This window comes from Fonsecaea monophora (genome assembly GCF_001642475.1).
Source record: "Fonsecaea monophora strain CBS 269.37 chromosome Unknown Scaff78, whole genome shotgun sequence".
Classification (NCBI taxonomy): Eukaryota; Fungi; Ascomycota; class Eurotiomycetes; order Chaetothyriales; family Herpotrichiellaceae; genus Fonsecaea; species Fonsecaea monophora.
In genome coordinates this window covers 52,461-75,341 of record NW_019174009.1, presented here as the reverse complement: position 1 = coordinate 75,341, position 22,881 = coordinate 52,461, and the positions used below count along the sequence as shown (strand labels likewise).

General features: G+C 51.7%; 6 protein-coding genes across 6 annotated transcripts; 3 read left to right on the top strand and 3 right to left on the bottom strand.

The window, feature by feature from the left end:
- Positions 1 to 1,442: 1,442 nt before the first annotated feature.
- Positions 1,443 to 4,601, bottom strand: AYO21_08720 (hypothetical protein; the record flags this gene model as incomplete). The annotated part of the gene is made up of 1 exon (XM_022658663.1): positions 1,443 to 4,601. One exon carries the CDS (start codon positions 4,599 to 4,601, stop codon positions 1,443 to 1,445), a length of 3,159 nt encoding a protein of 1,052 aa, XP_022509024.1.
- A 382-nt stretch (positions 4,602 to 4,983) lies between these two features.
- AYO21_08719 (hypothetical protein) lies at positions 4,984 to 5,911 on the bottom strand (the record flags this gene model as incomplete). The annotated part of the gene is made up of 2 exons (XM_022658662.1): positions 4,984 to 5,798; positions 5,854 to 5,911. The coding sequence occupies 2 exons, from the start codon at positions 5,909 to 5,911 to the stop codon at positions 4,984 to 4,986; spliced, it is 873 nt and encodes a 290-aa protein (XP_022509023.1).
- Positions 5,912 to 7,021: 1,110 nt separating this feature from the next.
- AYO21_08718 (hypothetical protein) lies at positions 7,022 to 9,227 on the top strand (the record flags this gene model as incomplete). Its single annotated transcript, XM_022658661.1, has 3 exons — positions 7,022 to 7,482; positions 7,530 to 9,084; positions 9,141 to 9,227. The coding sequence occupies 3 exons, from the start codon at positions 7,022 to 7,024 to the stop codon at positions 9,225 to 9,227; spliced, it is 2,103 nt and encodes a 700-aa protein (XP_022509022.1).
- Positions 9,228 to 10,352: 1,125 nt separating this feature from the next.
- On the top strand, positions 10,353 to 13,013 carry AYO21_08717 (hypothetical protein; the record flags this gene model as incomplete). The annotated part of the gene is made up of 4 exons (XM_022658660.1): positions 10,353 to 10,530; positions 10,582 to 11,772; positions 11,840 to 12,410; positions 12,500 to 13,013. 4 exons carry the CDS (start codon positions 10,353 to 10,355, stop codon positions 13,011 to 13,013), a joined length of 2,454 nt encoding a protein of 817 aa, XP_022509021.1.
- Positions 13,014 to 16,200: 3,187 nt separating this feature from the next.
- AYO21_08716 (hypothetical protein) lies at positions 16,201 to 16,783 on the top strand (the record flags this gene model as incomplete). The annotated part of the gene is made up of 3 exons (XM_022658659.1): positions 16,201 to 16,428; positions 16,491 to 16,572; positions 16,632 to 16,783. 3 exons carry the CDS (start codon positions 16,201 to 16,203, stop codon positions 16,781 to 16,783), a joined length of 462 nt encoding a protein of 153 aa, XP_022509020.1.
- A 2,894-nt stretch (positions 16,784 to 19,677) lies between these two features.
- On the bottom strand, positions 19,678 to 22,624 carry AYO21_08715 (hypothetical protein; the record flags this gene model as incomplete). Its single annotated transcript, XM_022658658.1, has 6 exons — positions 19,678 to 19,827; positions 20,038 to 20,268; positions 20,602 to 20,791; positions 20,872 to 21,119; positions 21,250 to 22,230; positions 22,325 to 22,624. 6 exons carry the CDS (start codon positions 22,622 to 22,624, stop codon positions 19,678 to 19,680), a joined length of 2,100 nt encoding a protein of 699 aa, XP_022509019.1.
- Between the last annotated feature and the right edge of the window lie 257 nt (positions 22,625 to 22,881).

The window sequence follows — 22,881 nt, the reverse complement described above, 5'->3', positions numbered from 1 at the left end:
CCTCTGATATCAACTGATTTCACACGACTTTTGCCGCTCTGCGCACTCACTCGTGTATGAACTGTCTGTCTGTATCGATGTATGGGCCGCCCTATCCGCAAATCAATACGAGTAACCAAGCAAGCACCTGCAGCTGACTGAGTTGACTAACTGACAGCTGAGCCGATGACAGGCTGACAGCAGGTCGCACCGATATTGACACTGACACTGACATAAGACTGACGCTGATTACCCGCGCTCGTCACCGTCCATACTATGACCGACCGTAGGTATATACCCTCGATTTTTTCTAAAGAGCTCGTCCGTGCCCATCCCAGGGTGACCTGGCTCAGATCAGTGCAAGGAGAATACACAAGCAGAAGGAGGAGGAGGAAGAAGAAGAAGAAGAAGAAGAAGAAGAAGAAGAAGAAGAAGAAGAAGAAGAAGAAGAAGAAGAAGGAGAAGCACACCAGAAGCAGAAGCAGAAGCAGAAGCAGAAGCAGGAAAAAAGCAAAACAAGGCAAAACAAGGCAAGCAAGGGGTGCGCTTACCAACACGGATGGCTACCGTCAAAAACAAAGGGAGCGAGCGGAATCGAGATGGATGCTATTAACTACGTAAAGACATATTAAATCAAAGCTCATGCCATGGGTAGGGTCAATAATAAACTAATAACTAGACGGACGGTTTTAAAGGATATTGATAATACCTTTGATATCTATCTCTTGGGTCTTTTCTCCTCTTCTCTCCTCTTCTCTTATCCCCCACCCCTCCCTCCCTGTCTCTGTCTCACTACTTTCTGTCCAGATCCACTCGCGCTCGCTCGCTAACTTCTCGCATACATGATAGATCCCTCCCCAAAAGGAAAAATTGAGATCTGGAATCCGGAAATGAGGTATCAGGTGGCGATAAAACATTGGGGGCCGACAGAAGTTGTTTGTCCAGTGTCTGTGTAGATATGAGAGACGCCTCACGCCATGCATTGACTCGGCTCCACGACGGTATTGATGACACTTCGAAGTGTTGTATCTTTAACTTTTTCCTGCGCCCAGGGGTTAGTGGTGTCGCAAAGTCACCCTCCTAGAACAGCCTTAGAGAGCTTGTTGTTTAGCCACCCTTAGGGCAGACATTCCAAAAGTCAATCTTGTGCTGCTCGCAACCTTCAAATCATCGACCTCCCCCGTCTCCAGAAAGAGTACTGGAGCATTCCTTCAAGCAAAGACCAGCAACACGGCGCAAGCACCGCGGTAGCCGCCGCCACTCAACCGGACCCCATGATACAAAAATGACGCTTGCTCTTCACGCTCAAGTAGAACTGATGATCACCTCTTTCTCCGTAGCGCCCATGAAGCTAGAACCCCATTAAGTCACATCTTTCACATCGGCCACTCGCTCGCTATCCACAACGCGCACAGTGAAATGAGCAAGTCTTGCATCCTCTTGACATGGCTACGCCAGCGGTGTTATCCCTGCACCTGGGCTTGTTGCGCTTGTTGCGCTTGGGCAGCGTGTGTCGCAGCGGCATAGTTGACAACGCTCTGCAAGACATCACGATCTGATTGCTCCAAGATCGACGTCAGATTTTGATATAGCTGGGGTTGTTCTGCCTGGAGCTTGTCCAATGACTCTTTGAAGGCCGAATAAGGATCGAACTTGTCCAGCGGGCTCTCCAGCAGAGTGCTATCGTCGAGGATGCTATCGTCGTCGTCATCTGCCAGAGCGCCAAATTTCTTAGCCTCTTCGCTGAGGAAGTCCAGATAGGCTTGCGACTCGTCTTTGACGTCGCCTTTGGTGTCCGGCAAGGAGGCGGCGCTAACATTACCCCATTCCGGCCCTTCGGGACCGGGTTCGTCGGCCCAATCTTCGGCATCGTCGTCCGACCCATAGTCCGATATCGTGTCAGACACACCGTCAGAGGCTTTGACAGCTTCCTCTCGTTGTTTGATCGCAGCGGGAAGCGTTCGGAACAGATAAGTTGCCCCGGTGAGGAGACGTGGCCAGCCAGTTTGAACCGACTGAGGTACTTGGTCGGCCCGAATGGTGAGGAGAGAGCAAATGGTCGCGAGACAGAGCTTCTTGTCGTGGACACGGCGGAAGTTGTCAATCATGCCGAACCAGATTGAAAAGAATTTGTTGGTCCAACCATGTGATTCGAGGACCTGAAGTGCCAAAATGGGGTTGTAATAGAGACAGTTGATCACCATCTCCACCAAATGTAATTTGTAACTTCTGATCACGGTCTTTGCTTCTGCGCTGCCCAAAACCTCCATAGGCAAAGCCAGGAAGGTCGGTATGTAGCTGTCGAGAGGCCCCCCTCGAAGGTTCAGCATCATGGCCTCGGCCAGTTTGCATCCACAGATGCGGTCCACCCCTCCGACCTTGGGGTCGGCGAAGATGTCTCGCACCATGCCGGCTATAGCAGCCAGGTACGGCGGGTGTTCGATGAACCTTTGCTGGCCATAAGTGACGAAATTGTCTAGAGCAGGCAACATGTCTTCTAGGTATAGCTCAGCGCCGTCTTTGAATGTTTTGTGCATGAGCTCAAAGGCTTGCCACATCGTTGGCGATATGGATCTCGACGCATAAGTACACGAATCAATGATTTCAAAGACCTCGTTGTAGAGGTCATAGAGCTTGTTCTCCAGGGTGATGGTAATGATCGGCATAAGGATGGATTCGAGAAGAAGGAGTACATCAGGAGTCGCCTCGAGAGTCAGAATCAGAGTGCCGATTGTTTGCAGTACCCCTAATGCCGCAATGGACTTGTCGTCTAGATAGTCGTTGTGTTCATCGCCGGTTTCGGCCGCCCTGGCCTCATTCCGTTCCAGAATCTCCCGAATGATTCGAAGGTATGTGTCCCGGAGATTGGTGCTCAACGCCACTGCGAAGGGGGTAAGCTGTTCTGCGAAAACTTCCACAAAGTCCTCCATGACGTTTGACAGTGAATCAACATCAACCTCATTCATCAACTGCAGTAGTTGATGCATAATTTGCGGAATGTTCGATTGCATGGTGATGCGGATGGCATCGTGCCTGATGAGGGGTTGTAAAGCCAATGAAGCTTCCACCCTGACTGGCAGTTCTGGATCAGCCATCGATTCCATTATGTTCTGATAGATGATCATGAGATTGTTCGGGTCCTTGAAATCCAGCTGCTCAAATTTTTCCATTGTCTCACAGGCTCGGGCGCGAAGGAAGCCATGTGGAGACCTGAACTCGGGAAATACATGTCGCACGAAGAAGTATTCGACCTGATCCGCGATCGGACTCTTCTTGGACAATATGACCGAAGCAAGCGAACCTATCATCCTCAAAGCACCATCTTTTTCTCGGGGATTCTTTTGATCGTCTGGGGCAGACTCGTAGCGGGACACAACCTCGTTGACGTAGGAGAGAATGACATAAGTCTGTTGTTTCCGCGATTTTGTCAAGGCGATCAAGAAATTGGTTGCGGTCATGTCTGGCGCCGAAACTTCCTCGTAATAGTTGAGCTTCCTATGCAAGTAGTCAACCGGATTGTCGGTGAAAAGCTCCAAGTCTTCGTCCGAAAGACACATAACCGGGAAGACCAAGTGTTTGATGAGACTGTCCATGTGCGGCTTGAGCTTGTCCCACATCACTTTGGGCTTCACACATTCTTCTAGAAAGATCAAGGTGAAGGCCAAAGAAGGCTTGCTTAGCCAGTGATTGCCCCCGACCCATTTCTCGATCTCACTCAGGTAGCCCTTGAGGATTTCGGGTGCGAAATTCGTTATGAAGTTTTTCGCGAATGCACCATATTCCTTCTCTTGGGCAGGAGATAGCGCCGATGGGTTTCCATACCTCACGAAGAGCCTATTGAGGTTTGCGTAGCACCATTTACGTGCTTTCCACCAATAACTGCGTTCCCGGTCTTCAGCATCTTCGGGCATAGCACTCTCTGGAGGCTTCTTTGAGATGATGGTCAAGAAAAGCGTGCACCAATCCACAGTCGCTTGATGTGTTTGGAGCGGGATTGGTAAGCCATAATAGACAGCATGTTTGTAACATTTGACGCATAGCCTGAGCATCTCACCAGCTTCCAAACTGGTCTCGTTGACCAACTTGTTCCCAATGCCCAACAACGTGGGGAAGGCCACGTTGACAACCTTGTCCAGGTTTTGCCTTTCTTCCCCGGCGCGGAAACGATATGTGCGACAAACAGCCAACAGACACTGCAGCCCCGCGTAGACCTGATTGGCATCTTGAGTGTTCATCAGTTGTAGAGTGATGTCCATCAGCTCGGGCCATTTTGACGGAAAATCGTACTGTAGGATGGTCTGCAGGATAGGGATAAGCTGTGATCGAATCTGCGGAGGAGAGGAGGACAACACAGGCAGTAAGCGTTCTCTGAAGGGTTTTCGTTCGGGTTCGGATATTGGCTGGTGAGGAGTGTGTTCAGTAGCCCATCCCCGGGATATTCGATTCTTGAGGTAGACGGCGACCGAGAGGCGGATTGGAGGGTCTTGCTCCGACTGTAGGATGTCGAGAAGGGCCCCAATGAACCCAGGATGCTGTTCAGCTTGCTTCAGGGCTGTCTCAGCTTGGGACCGGATGGTTGCGTCGGCTGACAAAGTCGACTGGATCGTGGTTCTCAGGTCCATGGTCGTTGGAGGAGGCTGCCCTTGATAGGGCCAATGCTTAGATACAACAAAACAGCCTGAAAAATCCCAGAAGCTTTACAGCAGAAGCGGACGAAGTGAGGGTATCGAGACAGGTCCTACCAGCAGATAAATTTTTGCCCATGCGCAGGTGGCAGTCGATGGCAAGAGGAGGACTGGAATCAATATGCCCCCAAAAACATCCGAGACTCGAATGGGAGCCACCGCCAAGCCCCGCGAGCCTGATCACTTCTGCGCTAGTTCACTAGGTCTAGGGCTTTGGGTACATAGAGCTAGCTACCTGTACGAGGTACTCGGTACACATATTCGAGATTGAATCTGTTGGAGATTTGAAAAGAGTTCAGCATGAGAGGGATCTAATTGTCTATTCTGCGGCCCAGTCCTCGTCCTTCAGGGTCGCCAGATGCACCACATAGCCCGAGCCATCCTGGAGCTGAGTTGGAAGTTCCCGATCTGGGATGCGCCATACGTTGAATTCTTTCACCAAGGCGGCCAAAAACAATTCGCAGACTGTGTCAGAGCGAAGCTGTTGGGCAACCAGAACGACAGTGGGCTTTGCTGTAGTTGGTCCCAGACGACACACATCCACACAAGTCTGCACCAGCGGAGAAATGAGGTACTCATTATAGACGCAGTCGCAGAGGACGAGTAGGTCAACCCAACCACTTGGGGGAATGGCTAATTTGAGATTTTCGACACTGTCCGCCTCCCAATCCAAGGGTAAGACCTTGAGGTGTTCTTCTTGAGCCAACCCTTTCTCGTTGCCCCTCTTCTTGTTCCTCTTCTTTTCCCTTGGTGGCGTCGCATTGGTCGCTATGTTCTCTCTCAGGTATCTCACCACATAGGCTTGATCCGTGAGGACATAGCACTGCACAAACTTTGACACTACCAAGCCCAGTAAGCCGGTTATGCCACACCCTAGCTCGACCACAACTGCGGTGTCATGTAGAGTGCCGCTCAGTATTGGAGGCAAAGATGCCAACCAGGCCGCCAGAAGTGGAGTAATCTTCCAGATCACGGCCCCTGTTGTCCCTTCCTGTCTGTTGGAGTGGAGAAGACCCGGGGACTGCCGCAAAATGTACTCATGGCCTGCGATTTCAATCTCTAAAGACTCGGCCTTGGGGTCAACAAAGCCCAGATTGTTGCTCGGCATATCTCGACTGAACAACAGGAAAGTTTCTAGAGCTCTCAGTCAGAACGCGATCCCTGGACTGCGGCATTTATTGCCATATACCTTCGCCAGCATCTTCAATCGGTTCGCCTAAAAAGGCGAGGGGCGACTGGTGTGCCATTGCTGCTTGCTCACCAACACGAGGGTTCAATGAAAGGGCGTTTTCAGAAACGGTCCTAGAGCTGCGTTGCATCGGGAACCAAATGCACGTCGAATTGCAGACAATCATACGCTCACATAAGCATGATGGCACGAGAGAGCATTATCGTGGGAGTGTACCAAAAGGAGACATGGTTGAGAAATAATTAATGCTTGATTCGATTTGACAATAGGGAGAGCAGTTTCCGTGAGAATGATGGTGGGAGGTCTGGCTAGGTGGAGATTTTCGCAGTGATCCGACAACGATACATGTTGTGCTTATGGCAGCCTGGGAAATCATATAGTCATACTATGGGCCTGTTGGTCACCTGGTAAGACGCTCTTGATCGAAAAGATTCAGCATCAAGGGCTTATGGAAGTCTCAAGAACTGAGTGGTTGTACGAGGTACAGAGTTAAGGTGGCACTCTGCTCTCGGCATGAATTCGTAGATAGTCTTGGCGGGCCCGACCAATTTATCCGATGAGCCAACATCATTTGCTCGAGGGGTTGATGGACTCCTTGCTGGTGCTTGGGCAGTCACTCGTGACGCTTGGGGCACTGAAGCTGGGCACTCGTGGCGATGCAGGCACTGCAGGCAGATGGACAGGCCAGTGACGTAACAAGCTAGCTCATTCCAACCCCCAACCCCGGATTATTCGTTGCTGGTTCACCGGCTGCGCACCAACCGGCCAACCTACGAGTACCTAGTTGAAGCCTGGCACCTGGGCAGTCGCGAGGTTGGGGGCCGCTCTGACACTCACAGGAAACACTCACACGGACACCATTCGTGTCATTCCTCAACGCTCAAGAACCTTGGTGCGCCACAATCGTCCTGGGCGCAACGCAGGCAGCTACATCTCTTTCCCCCTTCTACCTTTGATCATCCCTTTCTCCTTCGAACCAATTCGCCTCCTCTAGTTATCGTCATCTCGCTCTGGTCGAAGCGACAAATCATCACCTAAAGCTTCACCGTTTTCCCGCCTCCTCCATATATCGTGTCTACCACTCGGCGATACCGTCTCTCAAGCTCGACGACTCATCACATATCCCATCATTCTATCCTCTACCATTGCGGCCATGTCTTTAGCCGAGATGTCGCTCGAAAATGACAGTCGGCCGAGGGTCGACGGCTATGTCCAACCTCAAATGACCAAGAAACCACCATTCTCTGTCGAGGCCTCTGGTTACGAGAAGAAAGAAGGCGAAACCATCCCCCGACGCAATCCCCTTGCCAAAGACAAACTTATTGTTCGACCTTCAGATGACGTCAAAACCGTATTTGACAATCTCAAACGAGCGGCCGCCAAGTTTGGAAATGCCAAAGCCATTGGATCGAGAAGAATCATCAAGACGCACGTTGAAAACAAGAAGGTCAAGAAGATGGTCGATGGTGTTGAGCAAGAGGTGGACAAGAAGTGGACCTACTTCGAACTCAGCGGCTACGAGTATATGACTTTCATCGAGTACGAGAAGCTGGCCCTCGACTGTGGCGCCGGTTTGGCGCATCTCGGTATCTCTAAAGAGAACAAAATGCACCTGTACGGTGCAACTAGGTAGGTCTTTTGCATCCCCAAATCTATGGCTTGTCTGACCTCTCTAGTGCTCATTGGCTGGCCATGTCGCATGCTGCCGCCTCTCGGTCAATCCCGATAGTGACTGCCTACGATTCTCTTGGTGAGGAGGGACTGAAGCATTCTCTCGTCCAGACCGAATCTGTTGCCATTTTCCTAGACCCCAACCTCATCCCTACTTTGCTCAGAGTCATCAAGGATGTTAAGAACCTCAAGACTGTCATTTACAACACAGAACCAGAGGTCAAACAAGCAGACCTGGACAAACTGAAATCTGCTCACCCTGAGCTGAAAATCCTCAGCTTTGAAGAGCTCCGAAAGTCTGGCGCGGAGAACCCTTCGGACCCAATACCCCCCAGCCCGGAAGATCTGGCCTGCATCATGTATACCTCCGGCTCCACTGGACCACCAAAAGGTGTTACCATCAAGCACAAGGCTGTGGTTGCGGCAATGGCTGGAGTTCAGACAGTCGTAGCCCCATACATCGGACCGGCCGACGCGTTGCTGACTTATCTGCCTCAATCGCACATTTTCGAATACATGTTTGAAAACGTCTGCTTGTTTTGGGGTGGAACCATGGGTTACGGCAACCCCAAGACGTTATCTGACGCCTCGGTACGGAATTGCAAAGGAGACATTCGTGAGTTCCGACCTACTATCTTGATCGGCGTCCCTGCCGTCTGGGAAAGTGTCAAAAAAGGCATTCTCGCCAAAGTCAATGGGGGCTCCTTCATAGTCAGGAACATGTTCTGGGGTGCCCTGTCACTCAAACAGACCCTCCTTTCAATGCACCTGCCAGGCGCCGGTCTTCTGGACGCTGTTGTGTTCAAGAAGTTGAAGGATGCCACGGGCGGCCGGCTCCGCATTGCCTTCAACGGAGGCGGTCCTATCTCGGAAGAAACCATCAAATTCATCAGTTACGCAGTCACTCCAATGATTTCTGGCTATGGCTTGACTGAGACTTCTGCGATGGGTTGTATCCAAGATCCGTTGGCATGGGATCCCTACGCCTTGGGCGATATCACCGGATGTATTGAGATCAAGCTGGTTGACTTCCCTGACGCCGGGTATTTCTCGACCAACAAGCCTCCCCAGGGTGAAATTTGGATTCGAGGCCCTTCGGTCACAGAGGGTTATTGGGACAATGAAAAAGAGACCCAGGAAGCGATCACCGAGGATGGATGGTTCAAGACCGGCGACATTGGCGAGTTCAACGCAAATGGCCACCTTCGTATCATCGACCGGAAGAAAAATCTGGTCAAGACATTGAATGGCGAATATATTGCCCTCGAAAAACTGGAATCAGCTTACCGAACCGCCCCTGTTGTCGGAAATATTTGCGTTTTTGCTGCTGCAGACAAGGCCAAACCAATTGCCATCATCGTGCCAGTCGAGGCCACGCTGGCGAAACTCGCGGCAGCCAATGGTATTCAGGGAGAGAATCTGGAAGAGATGGTCCACGATAAAAAGGTCAATGCGATTGTCCTAAAGGAAGTGCAGAAAGCAGGCCGTGAGGCTGGGCTCTCTGGGATTGAGATCATTGACGGCGTGGTCCTTGCTGACGAGGAATGGACCCCCCAGAACGTAGGTTTACCGCTCCTTCCTTTTTTTCCCCCACAGACTACTGACCATCTGAATAGGGGCTCATTTCACCAGCCCAGAAGGTTCAGAGGAAGAAGATTCAGCAGCGGTTCGAAAAGGAGATCAAGCAAGCCTACGGAGAATGAACCGAAAGTACCACAATATAGACATCGGCGCTTCTCACGAGTAATCCAATGTGCTGATCGGAATCAGGCTACTACCACGGTGGGTGGGGGAAAGAAATCGACCGAACGAATCTGACGAGCAGGCACGGTGTTTAGGGATTGCTTCGTGCTGGTGATATCCCAATACAATATGTAATATACAATTGTTTGCAATCTTGTATTCTTTCAGATGCATCTCACTTTGACCAAGCATGACATCACAGACTATGGATTTATTCTCTTGTTCTTACAAAGTTCTTCAGAAGCAGAGCCCTTGTCCCAGGAACGTCGTTCGACATTAGAGGTTGTCAGCTTCTTGTTCAAAGCACCTTGCCGGCTTCCTCGAGGTCCTCAAACTCCAGAACTCAATGCTTCTTCGAGTTACTGGTGATCTTCCTGCCGTCGATAAGCCTGTTGAAATGTGTCAGAAACCTGAAAGCAAATTCCGTCAGAAGGACACTCTTACCAATTTGCATTCTTAACCGCGATTTTCGGACAGATACCGTCGCTCTGACATTCGACAGGACAACATATCACTGGATCGTTGGTGCATTGATTGCAGATGGCGCTGCCTTCGTCGCCACTTTTGATTGGGATCGGGCTGAGGCTGTGGTCTAGGACGTGGACGCCAACCGGGCTGTATCGCGGGTCAGTCTTGCGACAGGTGATCGGTGAGATCGGGCATGCCAACGTACCTGTCATTATTTCGGTCCAGTGCAAGCGCTGAGGTGCTCTGGATCATTGTGCTGACAGCAACCAGGAGAAGAGTGACTACCCTCATTCTTTAGACAGGCTGGAGAGCTACAACTGCGGGAATTGCGAAAATCAGGCATTCGATGAGGAAACTGGGCGTCTTGGGCAAGCTGGCAATTCCTTATGTTCTACCCGATGGAATTTGTTGTCTCAAAAAGCCACATTCCAGCCAAGTACATTCCTCGCGGTCTTGGGATTCAGTTCGCGTCACAGGCCAGCCTCAAATCGACTCGTGTACTCGTGTCATGAGTCTTTTCTTTCCAACAGTATCGGACATCTTACCTTCAGCATATATTCGTCCTGAAGTATCTCAGAGCATCCGGGTATCGGTGGAAAGCCCTGTGTTGCGCAAAGATGTATTCTCCTCTTCCTGCACTCTTCCTCGCCCTCCTACACCTTTCAGTCCTCATCAAGTCGGCGGCGGCGCAACAGTCGACCTACTGGCTCGCCAACAAGCCTCATGTGGGTAAAGTCACGTTTCAAGACCCCAATTATCCGGTTTTTCGAAATGTCAAAGACTATGGCGCTGTCGGTGAGTCTTGATGGGTCAGAGACTACGAAGGTATACTCACATTGTCTATAGGAGACGGTCTCCACGACGATACTGACGCTATCAACCGAGCCATTGCTGCTCCTGGGACTCGCTGTGGCGGAGGCAATGCTACATACGGGTCGTTTTGCCAGTCTTCGACAGTGACACCGGGACTGGTCTATTTCCCACCAGGAATCTATAACGTCTCGAAACCTTTGATCATGTACTACTTCACGCAGATGGTGGGCGACGCCGTCAACCCACCCACCATCCGAGTCAGTTCCAATTTCACCAATATCGTGGGATTGGCCGTCTTTGACGCAGACATCTACATCCCGTCCGGCAGCGGTGCCGAGTGGTATGCCAACCAAAACAACTTTTACCGGCAGATTCGCAACTTCATCATCGACATGACAAGCGCACCCTTAAAAACGGCAGGCATCCACTGGCAGGTGGCCCAGGCCACGAGCATGCAGAACATTGTCATCAACATGGTGTCCAAGGACGTGGTCAACAACCAGCAACAGGGCATCTACATGGAAAACGGATCGGGAGGTTTCTTCTCCGACATGGTCATCACGGGCGGCGCCATCGGGGCGTACCTGGGAAACCAGCAGTTCACGACGCGAAAGATCCAATTCGACGGCTGCTCGACGGCGATCAAGATGAATTTCGACTGGGTGTGGTTGTTCACTCAGATCACCATCACAAATTCCGATGTCGGCATCGACATGACCAGTGGCGGGTTTTCCAACCTCGCCGTAGGCTCTTTGGTCTTGCTTGACAGCACGATATCCGCGACTCAGGGCATCCTCACCCCCTATGCCCCGGGTTTCAGCTCGCCCCAGGCCGCGGGGACATTGGTCATCGAGCGAGTCGACTTCACCGGCAGCGGGGTCGCCATCTCTGCCGCTGGTGGCACTCAAGCGAGGACGATCCTCGCCGGCCAACAGTTTGTCGAGCTCTGGGCGCAAGGAAACGCCTGGACAACGGCGGGCCGGGCGCTGAATGGCCAGTACTTCAACGGCACGACTTGCTCTTACCAGAATGCCAGCCAGACGGCCTACACTGCACAAGAAACGACCATTCAGCGGGCCCTCGCCCCGATCCCTCGCCCGTCCTCGCTGGTCGACAGCAATGGGCAATACGTGTACCGCGTCAAACCACAATACGAGAACCTTCAATGGGATACGGGGTTCCTCAGCGCCAAAGCAAACGGACTCGTGGGTGATGGGTCTACAGGTGTGTCTTTGTTGTCATTGCTGAAAGATGCCTCTCTATCTTTTGTCTAACATTTGCTTCTCATCAGATGACACGGTTGCGATGCAGGCACTCTTCAACCTCGCCCATATCACGGGCAAAATCGTCTACTTTGACAGGGGAGCTTACATCGTCACCTCGACCGTCAATGTTCCGGCGGACGTCAAGATCACTGGCGAATTGTTGAGCATCGTCATGGCGACGGGCCCGCTCTTCGGCGACGAATTCAACCCGAAGCCGATGTGGAAAATCGGCAATCCTGGAGAAGTCGGCACGGTCGAAATCTCCGACCTCATGTTCGAGGTCAAGGGCCCGTGTCCAGGCGCCATTATAATCGAGTGGAACATCAAGGCCGCTGGACCGGCGTTGGCGGGCATGTGGGATGCTCACTGGCGCATTGGTGGATCGGCAGGGACAGACTTACAACAGGACATCTGTCTCAAGACTCCGGCGACACCGATCGCGGGGACGAATCCGGTCTTGACCAAGTGCATCGGCGCATTTTTGTTGTTACACGTCACGAGCCAGGCGGACGGGTATTTTGAAAACACGTGGGGATGGGTAGCGGACCACGAGTTGGATATGGCGGACCGGCAGCAGATTTATATCTTCAACAAAGGGTGAGTTGACAGAAGGGCCGTTTTCGGACGAGTCACGAATGCAAAAGTAAGAAAAGAGTGTTTGACTGACCTGGATTGTTTCTCGGCAGTGGTTTCCTCATTGAATCCCAAGGCCCTGTATGGCTGTACGGCACGGCGGCCGAACACTCGGTCATGTACGACTACCAATTCGTCAATGCGAAGGACGTCTTCATGGGCCACATCCAGCACGAGACGGCGTACTTCCAGGGCAACCCAAACGCGCTGGTGCCCTTTACGCCGCAGCCGTCGTGGCACGACCCGGACTTTTCGGACTGCGTGCAGGCCAACTGCGCGCGCACCTGGGCGGTGCGGTTCGTTAACTCGAGTTCCATCTTCATGTACGGCGGCGGGCTGTACAACTTTTTCGAGAACTGGAACACGCAGGCCTGTCTGGGCACGGAGAGCTGCCAGGAGCGCATGGTCGACTTCCGCAACTCGACCGACATTTACCTCTGGGCCCTGAGCACAAAGGGGTCCCAGTTCATGATTAGTTACGAGGGCAGCGACCTCGTGCCGTACAGCGTCAACAAGGCAAACTTTTGTGAGACGATTGCGCTCTTTGAGCTCGCGAGTGAGCAGTGAGATGCAAATAACTCACCTGCGAGTTAAGAGATGCGGGGTTTTTGGTTGGCACTCGGGTATACTTTTGGTCCCTTTTTTTTTGTCATGGTGGCGGGTATAATCTGAGCTGATCTGATGTGATGTGAACTCGACGATGATGGGAGATTTTGGCAAAGGGAAAAGGAAAGGGGGCTGTAATCAACACCACTGCGTGATCAGTCTCATTGGGGAGGGGGGCCAGGAAATCTTGAAAAGGGATTTTTCCCAAGTAGTGGTGGGAATGTTCTGGGATAGATCGATGAAGAAGAAAGGTACCCAAGACTTTTCGGTCATGGCGGATATTCGTACTCGTTTGCTTAGCTCGAGACACCGTCGTCCCTGAGGAATGGCATGTCCGTCCACTCGACGATCTCAATAGATTGAACGAAACCCACGGACTTTGCACCTAGTCTCCCCTTCTGCTGTGCACGAGATATTGTTCTCGTTCCCTCCCTGCCACCACCCGCACAAGCATGGACGGAGACAAGAACGTCGCAGACGCAAGGTGTACGGGGAGATCAAGACCTGGGCTCTTTTCACTAGGCATCACGAATCCCGAAAGCCCACTGCATAAACGTGCCGGAAAAACCAATGTGACATGCTTCTGGTTGTCCGTCCAGCCATGTCGATTTGTGTTCTGCTCAGCGTGATCCGTTTCATCCTGGGAGCATTGTGTTTTACGAGGTACAGAGGGCTGAACAGCCCCCCCTCTTGGCGTGTGTCTGTAGGTGCATGTATGGTTCAGTCAGTCTCACCGCGTGGTCTGAGGGGTTGGACGAGCGGAGTTGGTGACAGTCCCGCAGCCTTATGAGGTGGTAGTCAACATTAGACTACGGGCGGCACAGCGAGGCACAAGGCACCACATGGAAGGTTCGAGTATGTCCTGACACAACACAGGACAATGCATTGGGTCAGATTTTGGAGCAACAATACCTACGGAGTACACCGTGTTGTGGCCGTTGGTAGCTAGGATGACTGACGTTGTGCCAACTTCCTCTTACAAGTTGAAAAAGCCACGGCAGCCGAGACCTCCGAGCATGTGGGAGGAGTTCGCTTAGGGTTCTTTATTTGACAGAAAATAGCCGGTCTTAGCCAGCCCAGCCAGCCCCATGGTCCCGAAAAATAAACAATGACAAACAGGGCGTATGTACGAGGTAGGTAGGAGGAGAGATTTGGAGGGATTTGAAGGACGCGGGAGGGGTCGGTCGGATGGGGCTCAGGGAAGCAAATCCTGCCTGTCGATGTTTGTGTCTGGAAATGTTGACCCGTCCACAGACCCCATGGCCGGCCTGGCCAACTCTGCCCGGTTTTGGTTTCTCGATGGGCCACCAGCCTCGATGCGATTCGGGGAGAGGGAGAGGGAACAATGGAACAAAAGTCAGACATGGTGATGATCCACGGTGCCTGGCGTGCAGACATGCAGGAAGATGCCGGAATGTCTTATTGGTGACGTTACCCCGGAAGGACAGGCCGAGAACATGGGGTCCTTTGCCCTAACTGTACTCGAGTATTGTAAGAGTAAGATATTTTCAAATGACCATTGGGGGGTTTTGTAACCAACCCCGAGAAAATACTTGGAGAGGGACGTGCATCAAAAATAAGGTGGCAATGGTGACTGCGGTGACAGTGGTGTGGTGATTGTGGTTTTAAGCTGTAGGCTAAGCCTCTGAATCCTGCTGAGGCGGGTATTGCTTGGCGAAAAAGGATTAAAGAATGGGCTGGCATTATTGGCCTTTCGCTTGGGGAACCTGGACAACCAAGTGCGTGAGACTGACCAAGATTACTGCTATGTATGTACCGAGTACTCATTACCGAGTTACATACATGATGCAATTTTTGGGAGGTGGTTGGTGTCTTGGTACCTGGTACCTGGCAACATCCTTCCGTACCTCTTGCCTCGTAGAGCTCCGGTGCAGGTACTCGATCGTAAGATTGTCTTTTGGAGTGGTGTGGTGTTGTAATTCCATACGTCGCGGACAATGTCCATATTGAAACCCTCAGCACGGCTTCTTCCTTGTCCAGCTGTGTACGAGGTAGGTACTTGCGAATGATGACCCAATGACGTAAATTTCGGCGGTCCGTCAGCCAAAAAGGGTATAGCGGTGACAGACAATATCATGCTCAGAAGTCGAACCAAGTGAGCATTGAGCACAATACCTCGTAGACCAAGTCTCGCCAATGCACACCCAGCCCGTGGTACGGCATGAACGACAGCCGTTGTTGGGCGTTGAGACGTTGAGACGTTGAAACCCCGAGGAGGCTGGACACGAGACGGCTGTCAAGTGGACAACCCGTATAGCGCTCAACGTGGCCTAGCGGCTGCAACCCCTGCGAAACATGGCGAGTGAAAAGGGGGAAAATCTACACGGGAAAGACAACGGGCAGGAGACGGGGCTGGTCGCTAACGTACAGACCCTATTGGTCCACGACCCTGCGGGGAGAAGCTAGCGTCAGGCTAAGCCTCGGGCCAATACTGCACTAATAGTCACGCTAATCTTCCCCTTTTGGTATAGCGTCAGCTATTTTCACCACTTCCAAGAAACCGAAAGTTTGACTTTAACTGCCAGAAAACTTTGCACTGCACGTACTGCACGGCCTCTGCCTCACTGCCGTCCCATATTTGTCGACACAATGCATGAGGCCCATCGAGTGCTGAATGGCTGACTAGATGCAGACAGTCCATGCGGATTCGTCCAGCATTTACGACGTGCAGAGGTCCAGGGCTGTCTATAGGCCCACCTTACTACCCACCCCAGCTTGGTGCTGTCCTGTCCTCGCCTCGCCTCCTCTCTTAGACTGGCCAAGTGTGTTGCTCCGCCCGCCCACTCACAGTCCCCGCTCCTCTCTATTTCCGCTTTCAGTACCATCGTCAGCTGCGAGACGATGGAAACCAGGAAACCAACCCAGCGACAGGACGAATTGCAGCCCAGCCATCATCATGCTATTTTGCCCATTGTGCCCTCGCCAGTCAAGGATATAAAGACATGACGGTAGGTTGTTCAATCGCCTTTTCTCTTCCTCCATCATCAGCCCAACAAGCACAGTCCAAAGCAAACGATCTACTCCAAAAGATCTTCCTTCGCTTTCCCTCACAGCCTTTCGCTTTCGAAACAATCTCCATCTCCCTCGTTTTTAAAACAACCCACATCAATCACCCAACTCAATCAAAATGAAGTTCTTCTCTGCTGCCCTCTTCGTCGCCAGCGCCGCTGCTGCTGCCGTTAAGAGAGATGGTGCCTGGAACGACTGGTCCAGCACCTGTGTGCCCACCACCGAATACGTGACTACCACTGAATACTCGACGGCCTACTCGACTGCCTACTCGACTGTCTATACCACCGCTTACTCCACCGTCTACTCCACTGCTTACTCCACTGCCTACTCCACGGTGTACAAGGTGAGATTTACCCCTCCAAAGGAACTTCTTGGGAGCAGCTATGCTGACCATTTTGTAAACAGCCAACCACCACCACCGCCTACAGCACCGTCTATTCCACTGCTACCGTGACTGAGACCAAGCCTGTCTACAGCACCATCACTGGTGAGTCTACATTTCGAGCACCCTTGGAACTTTGAACTCAAACTAACTCTGATTTCCAGTTCCCACTACGACCACTGCATACAGCACCGTCTACAAGACCGAGACTGAAACCGCTACGGTCACCTACACTGCCGTGCCGGAATCTGTCTACATCACTGAGACCGTCACTGCTCCTTGCTCCCAGACCTGGGGTGACTGGAACCGAAAGTGATTTTCTCCTTACTCCCCCAGTCCGAAGCTTTCTGAGGTGAGGGAGCGGGGATGAAAGCTGAGAAGCCATGGAACGGAGTGACGTGTGGAGAGGCATTGTGCACAAAAAGGGATTGATGAATGGGTTATGATTTTCCTGACCACTACCACGACTTATTTTGAAAACTGATCAACGATCGACGATCACCGACGACGACATGACATTTGTCAACAAAGCTCACAGCAACGGCGAAGGGGGAAAACCGGGAAAAAACGAAAGCATTGGGAAAACGGAATTTAATATGGGCATATGACCGGCACTGGCGGCAGGCAGCTTCTGGGCTCACTGACGACCAAGGCTCCTCTTTCCATTCTCAAACATACAAAGTGGTAATTCATAGTGGCAATACTGGGTACTTTTTACATATATATTTCGCATTGAAGTCCTGCAGTGACGTCTCTGCGACAATGACCATATCTTGGAGCTATCTTTCCCTGTTTCTTTGGAGTTTTTTTCCCTAAGCATTTGGTTTTTCTAGTTACAGGAGAGTAGAGATAGTGGACGTTGAAAGAGGCCATGGAACGCGGGCAAACTCCTAGCTTCAACACAGACTCTTGGACTTGGTACCTGGCAGTGGTGGTGGTGGCAAGCACGGCAAGCATGCAAGGTGCAAGTTGGGATGGCACCGGATGTAATACAATTCCTGGACCGATCAAAAGTCCACACACACACTCACACCTCTCTTGAGTCTATTCAGCTCGCTTTCTCTGTCCGTCTCTTCCCCTCTCTCTTTCTCCACTTGGTACGAGGTACTCTGCTCGGATACGCTGGCCCATTGCCTACTTAATCACTCACTCATCCATCCAAACATCCATCCCGTCAAAGTGAGGTCAGGATGTAATGATGATGGTGATCGTGGACTGCAGGTGCTGACTGGCAGATACCCACCGTGGATTAAATTTCCTGACTCCCGGTTACTCATCTCCGTACAGAGAAAAGAGAGGGCGAACGAGACAGAGGACAAAGTATGGTTGTAAGACAGGATTCAATCCCTTCTACTACTGGCACACGGGCAATCACATACTATTCCATTAGGTATTGCGCACACACTGTTCGGTCACTCATGGCGTCCCCCTCCAGTGACTCTCGAGCCAACAGCCCGTGTAAAGCAATCAATATATACGGCTCCATTCTCCGGGTTGTAACGGCAAATGCGGCACTCTCTCGCCCATTGAGAGAACCTGCCTCGAACCACCTTTCCATGGCTCCTGCTCCCCTCAGCCTCAGATCCGCCGACGTCGACAGGCCCTGGGCGGGGTTAGTGTTGCCCTCGCATTAAAAGGACATTAAAGAGCGGGGGACCCACAAGCGGTTCGCCTATTCGCGCCATCCACAGCTGAAGCTAGAAAGACCCACTCATGTTCCTCCTCCTCCTATAGGATAAGAGCTTGCCAGTATACGATGCTAACCCATGTAAGTACCTTGGTACCTTACTCATGTAGTACGTACGAGGTATGTATACCCATGTCCCACGTTCCCAGGTTTTTCTTGCTTTTCTTCCCACCACACACCCCGCAAACCAAGGTTCTTGGGTGGACCTGAAAGAATTTCGTTCCCTTGCGAGCTTCAACCACAATACCTACCCTACACAATCCACAAGTCGCCACCCCTTCAAGATCATCTCTTTCCCCCTTTCTCTCATCCGGGGGATTTTCAGCCCGCACTCCCTATAGCCTGCACCACAGCTGTTTTGCACAAATCTAATTCATCTGACTTAGTGATACTTGTGAAATCGTCATTCGTAATTTGTAGGTAAGCTAGGTAGGTAGGTATCTTTCGTACGGTTTTTGTTTAATTCCTACGGAACTCTTTACGCAAATATACCACATTTACTTGTACTTGTTATCGTACTTTGTAGGTCAGCCCGGTGATATTTCCGGAATTTATTTTTTGTTTTTTGTTTTTTTTAGAAAAAAAAGAAATAATTTGTGGTCACACCACACCCTTCCACACCACATTTCTCCGGGTCCTTGACAACTGGACTTCCCAGTTCCCGGGTGGAGAGAGAGAGACCCTGCCACTCTACTTGAAGCTGTACTCATCTCCATGTTCATAGTTTATGAAAGACATGGATCGTCATCCCCTCCAGGCCAGCAGGCCTTGAAATGGAAAAAATAATAAATGTCTTTCCTTGTTTCTGAGATTTGAGGTTGGGGAATATTGCTAGAGGTTAGAGGCTGGAGGCTCTTTCTTTGCCTCTTGCATGCATCTTCGCCACTTTTCCTAGCAATGTCTCAGTTCCAGGGTGCAGTGCAGGGCGCGCACCGTAGCATGCATGCATGCAGCATGCAAGTTCGGAGGATGGAGTGTGGATGCCTACCTCTCTCTCGCTTTGTGCCTTTTGTCAAGTTGTCAGAGCTCGTATGCCACTAACTGACCTTCCAGTACATCTATCCAGTGCCCACCTAGCTACAGTACGCTGGGTGCCGTGGCACCGTGGGTACCTACATCTAAGTACCTGCTCTACTCGGTGCTTACACATGTGTGCATGGGTGCATGGGTAGTGGTGGTAGTAGACACAAAGCTTTGCATCCGCTCGACCTTGGTCCAGTTACCTTGTCGTAGTACCTAGTCATTGTTTGCATTGCTCACTGCTAGTACTAGTAAAGTTTCCCGTCCCAAAACTCCATCATGTCAAGTACGGCTCGTATCCAGTAGACACCTTGAGTCCGTTCGCTTAATTCTGTCCCTTATCCCGGTCGCCTTACCACACACTTGCCAGGGTTTTCTTCCATACTACCACACACCATGACTGGGTACCGTCGCCTCCACAAGTCCTCACTCGGGCCCATGCAAAGGCAACGAGTGCCTGTCTAGAGGTAGCACCTCGTTCAACCCTTGGTGCCCAATCACCCTTACGGCTGCCATGACGTGCCTCGCTGCTCAATGGCCAGGATCGTCTCGATGTGGCGCAACTCCACCTTTGGTCCACGTTGCGCACCCTTGGTGGGTTCCTGGTTGCTGCTGCTGCTGGTGGTGCCCTCGCTTCGTGCCAACATTTGCGACTGCAGGTAGGCTAGGTATTAGCATCATTCGGATTCACGGAAGGGAGAAAAACCATGAGAATGGAAAGGGCAGATATTTCTGATCGGACAACGAGAAATGACTCCCGGCCTTCAAAAATGAAAACTTATCCTCCATCTGCGTCCATTTTTTGGGCGGTGGGTCTTCCCATTCTTCCTGTGTTTGCGAAGAGAAAAAGCGGAAGAACCTACCGTCTTCAAAATGTTCTTGATTTGTCGCCCGTTCAGCTCCACCCGGGCGAGGCGCTCCAGGTCTTTTCCGCTCACCGGGTGATCCGCCCCCAAAAAGGTCTGCCAGATGTGACGGCGAGACTCGACTGACAGGCTCGGGTAGTTGACCGTCACATGAATGCGGCTGTGGAATGCTTCGTCAATGTTCGTGATCCGGTTGGTCGTCAAGAACAACACGCCCTCATAGTATTCCTGCCAATTCCGTCAGCGTTGTCCATCTGATCAGCCTGCATGTCTCAGAAATAACGGTGAAATGCAAGAAAATGCATGTCCGGTGCTTTGTGGTGGGTTGTGCAAAACAAGTGCGGCGGACCCCAAATCCCGCAGCCCGAGTTGGACAACCAAGGCGCACGCGTCTTGGTAAAGAAAACCGAAGATCTGCTCGTCTAGGACTTTCAAGTTTTCCTGGCCAGGCAAATGCGCTGACACCGGTTTCTCAAGAAACACAATGGCGCCCGAGCGAGGGGATGATGGGGTCGGCTGGGTGCCAGGGGAGCAGCGTTGGGGGCGGAGTTGCCTACTTACCAGCACACGGAGGAAGATTGACACCATCTTGTTCCTCTCGAGGTCATTGGAGCTTCTTGCCTCGAGAAAGACGTCGGCTTCGTCTAGCAGCAACACTGCATTCCACTTGCTGACCATGTCAAGCACCAGGTTGAGCGACTCTTCAATCCCAGAGGGATCCAGCCCCAGATCTCCGGCGGACATCATGTAGCTAAGTCTCGTGTTAGCTCTGGGCTCCCTGCGAATGACCTTGTTTTCTCTCCTGTGATGCCGCAAAGGCGTTAAACTTACAGAGGCACCCGCATGTCTTCGGCAACGCTCTCGCTCGTCAAAGTCTTTCCCACCCCAGGAGGGCCAGCAAGAAGCATGATCATGCCACGGCCTTTTCCTGTAATGACATCGTCAAAGTCGTCCTTGTACTTGACTTGAGACTCGACGAATGCGCGGATCAACGACTTTTGTTCCTTGGGCAGCACTAGCGATGCGAAAGCGTTGTCGGCAAACTTGATTTCCTCGACCTGATCGACATAGAACCAGAGCTACATTGTTTCACAACCTCCATTAGCATTGAAGGAAGGACCTGTGTATCAGGAACGGGGGATGAAAGAGGAGATGGACGGCTGGACGAAGACTATCAGAGCCATCGGTTCAACTCGCGTGTTGACTTACCCATTTCTTGGTTTTCAGCGCATAACCTCGCACGTATGGCACGGCGAGGAGCAGTTCTTCCATGGTGAGCGGACGATGCTTGGGGCTGCACGCATCGTCACCCGAGTCCGGCGTAGCAAGGTAGTCTGACTCGTTGTCCAAGAAGCCGTCGAAATCGAATTGTTCTGATTGTTCCTCAGACTCGTCTGACAATAGGCCGTTAATTTGGTTGGTGGACTTGAACAGCGAGTTGAAGTACACGGCGTTGTTGGGCAGAAACCGGTTGTGCGCATCGCAGTCGATGATGATTCGGGATTCGACATTGTGTCGGATCATCCCACAACGGCCATATCCAAGAGCAACTCCTCGATATGCTTTGTAATGGTATCCCGCGAGGCGCTCAAAGAGCTTTCCTCGCGCCACAAGTCGGAGCATCAGCTGCTCTTTTTCGGGATGGAATTTCAGCGGGTATGCTTGAAGGGAGGTGATGGGTGTGGTGCCGGGGAACTCGTAATTTGACAGGTAGGTGACGTGCTGTCCGAACTTGTCGCCGTCCCAGTCGACGGACCAGACCTCCAGTTGCAAAAGTTCGAGTCCGCGCCTCGAGTCCGTCACTCTGCTTGAGGAGTTGAGCTTGAAGACACACTCCTTACCATCCGACATGCTGTACACTAGTGTTTGAGGCTCAAAAATTGTCCAGAGGTATTCAAAGGTGACGACCTCGTTCTTGACCAGGTCGATTTTGGCAGCGATGGCGTTCTCGAGTTCCTCGAACAGAGTGTCACGGAAGAGCTTGAGGTGAGCCCGGGCGATATCCTCCTCAAAGTTGTCCTCCTCGAGGAGCGACGTGAGCTTATCCCATCGATGCACGAATGGGTGAAATGGGGCGCGAAAGACAAGTCGGTCGAGATTGGTCGTGATACCGGGATAATCTTCGAGAATGACACCCAATGACTTCTTGAGCCAAGGACTTTGGACAATGATCGAGTGGATGTCGTATTTCTGCAGCCTTGTGTGAGCGATCGTTCTATTCAACATGCCCCGAGATTTGTTGACGAGGGTGGTGGTCAGACGACAAACAAACCCGCCAACTCACCTTGCGGCTGTCGTAGCTTTTCTGTTTGCGGACCAAAAAGGCAAATTTGGCAGTCTCTTCGTTCTCGGCGGCCTCGACAACGTCGACAGGCTCTTCCGTCACCCATTGGTCCTTTCCATCCTGATCCTTCTTCGAATACAGCGCCTTGGCCTCGTTGATACTTCCCTTAGCTACCGGTGGTCCCTTGGGCTTGTCTTCCGTCACCTGCTCCTCCTTCTTCTGATTCGGCTCTTCAGCCTTAGGTTTGCTGTTTTCGTCACGCTCTCCAGCTTTGGAGGCGGCTTGCTCGGATTTAGACATCGTGACGGCTGGAGAAAGAGAAGCAGAAAAGGTAAAAAGGCACGACTGAAGGGCTGACAAGGGCAATGTGGAATGGATTGAGGGGAGATTTTACGAGTCGGATTGAAGACGGCGGTGGCAGGTTTATACAATTTTCGACGAAGCGCCTGTGGCGGACAAGCTTTGACGGACAACCATTTGAAGGATTTCTGTTGCCTACAAAACTCACCGGCTCACAAGTGGATTGGACCTTGACTCACGGCGGAAATTCCTCAAAC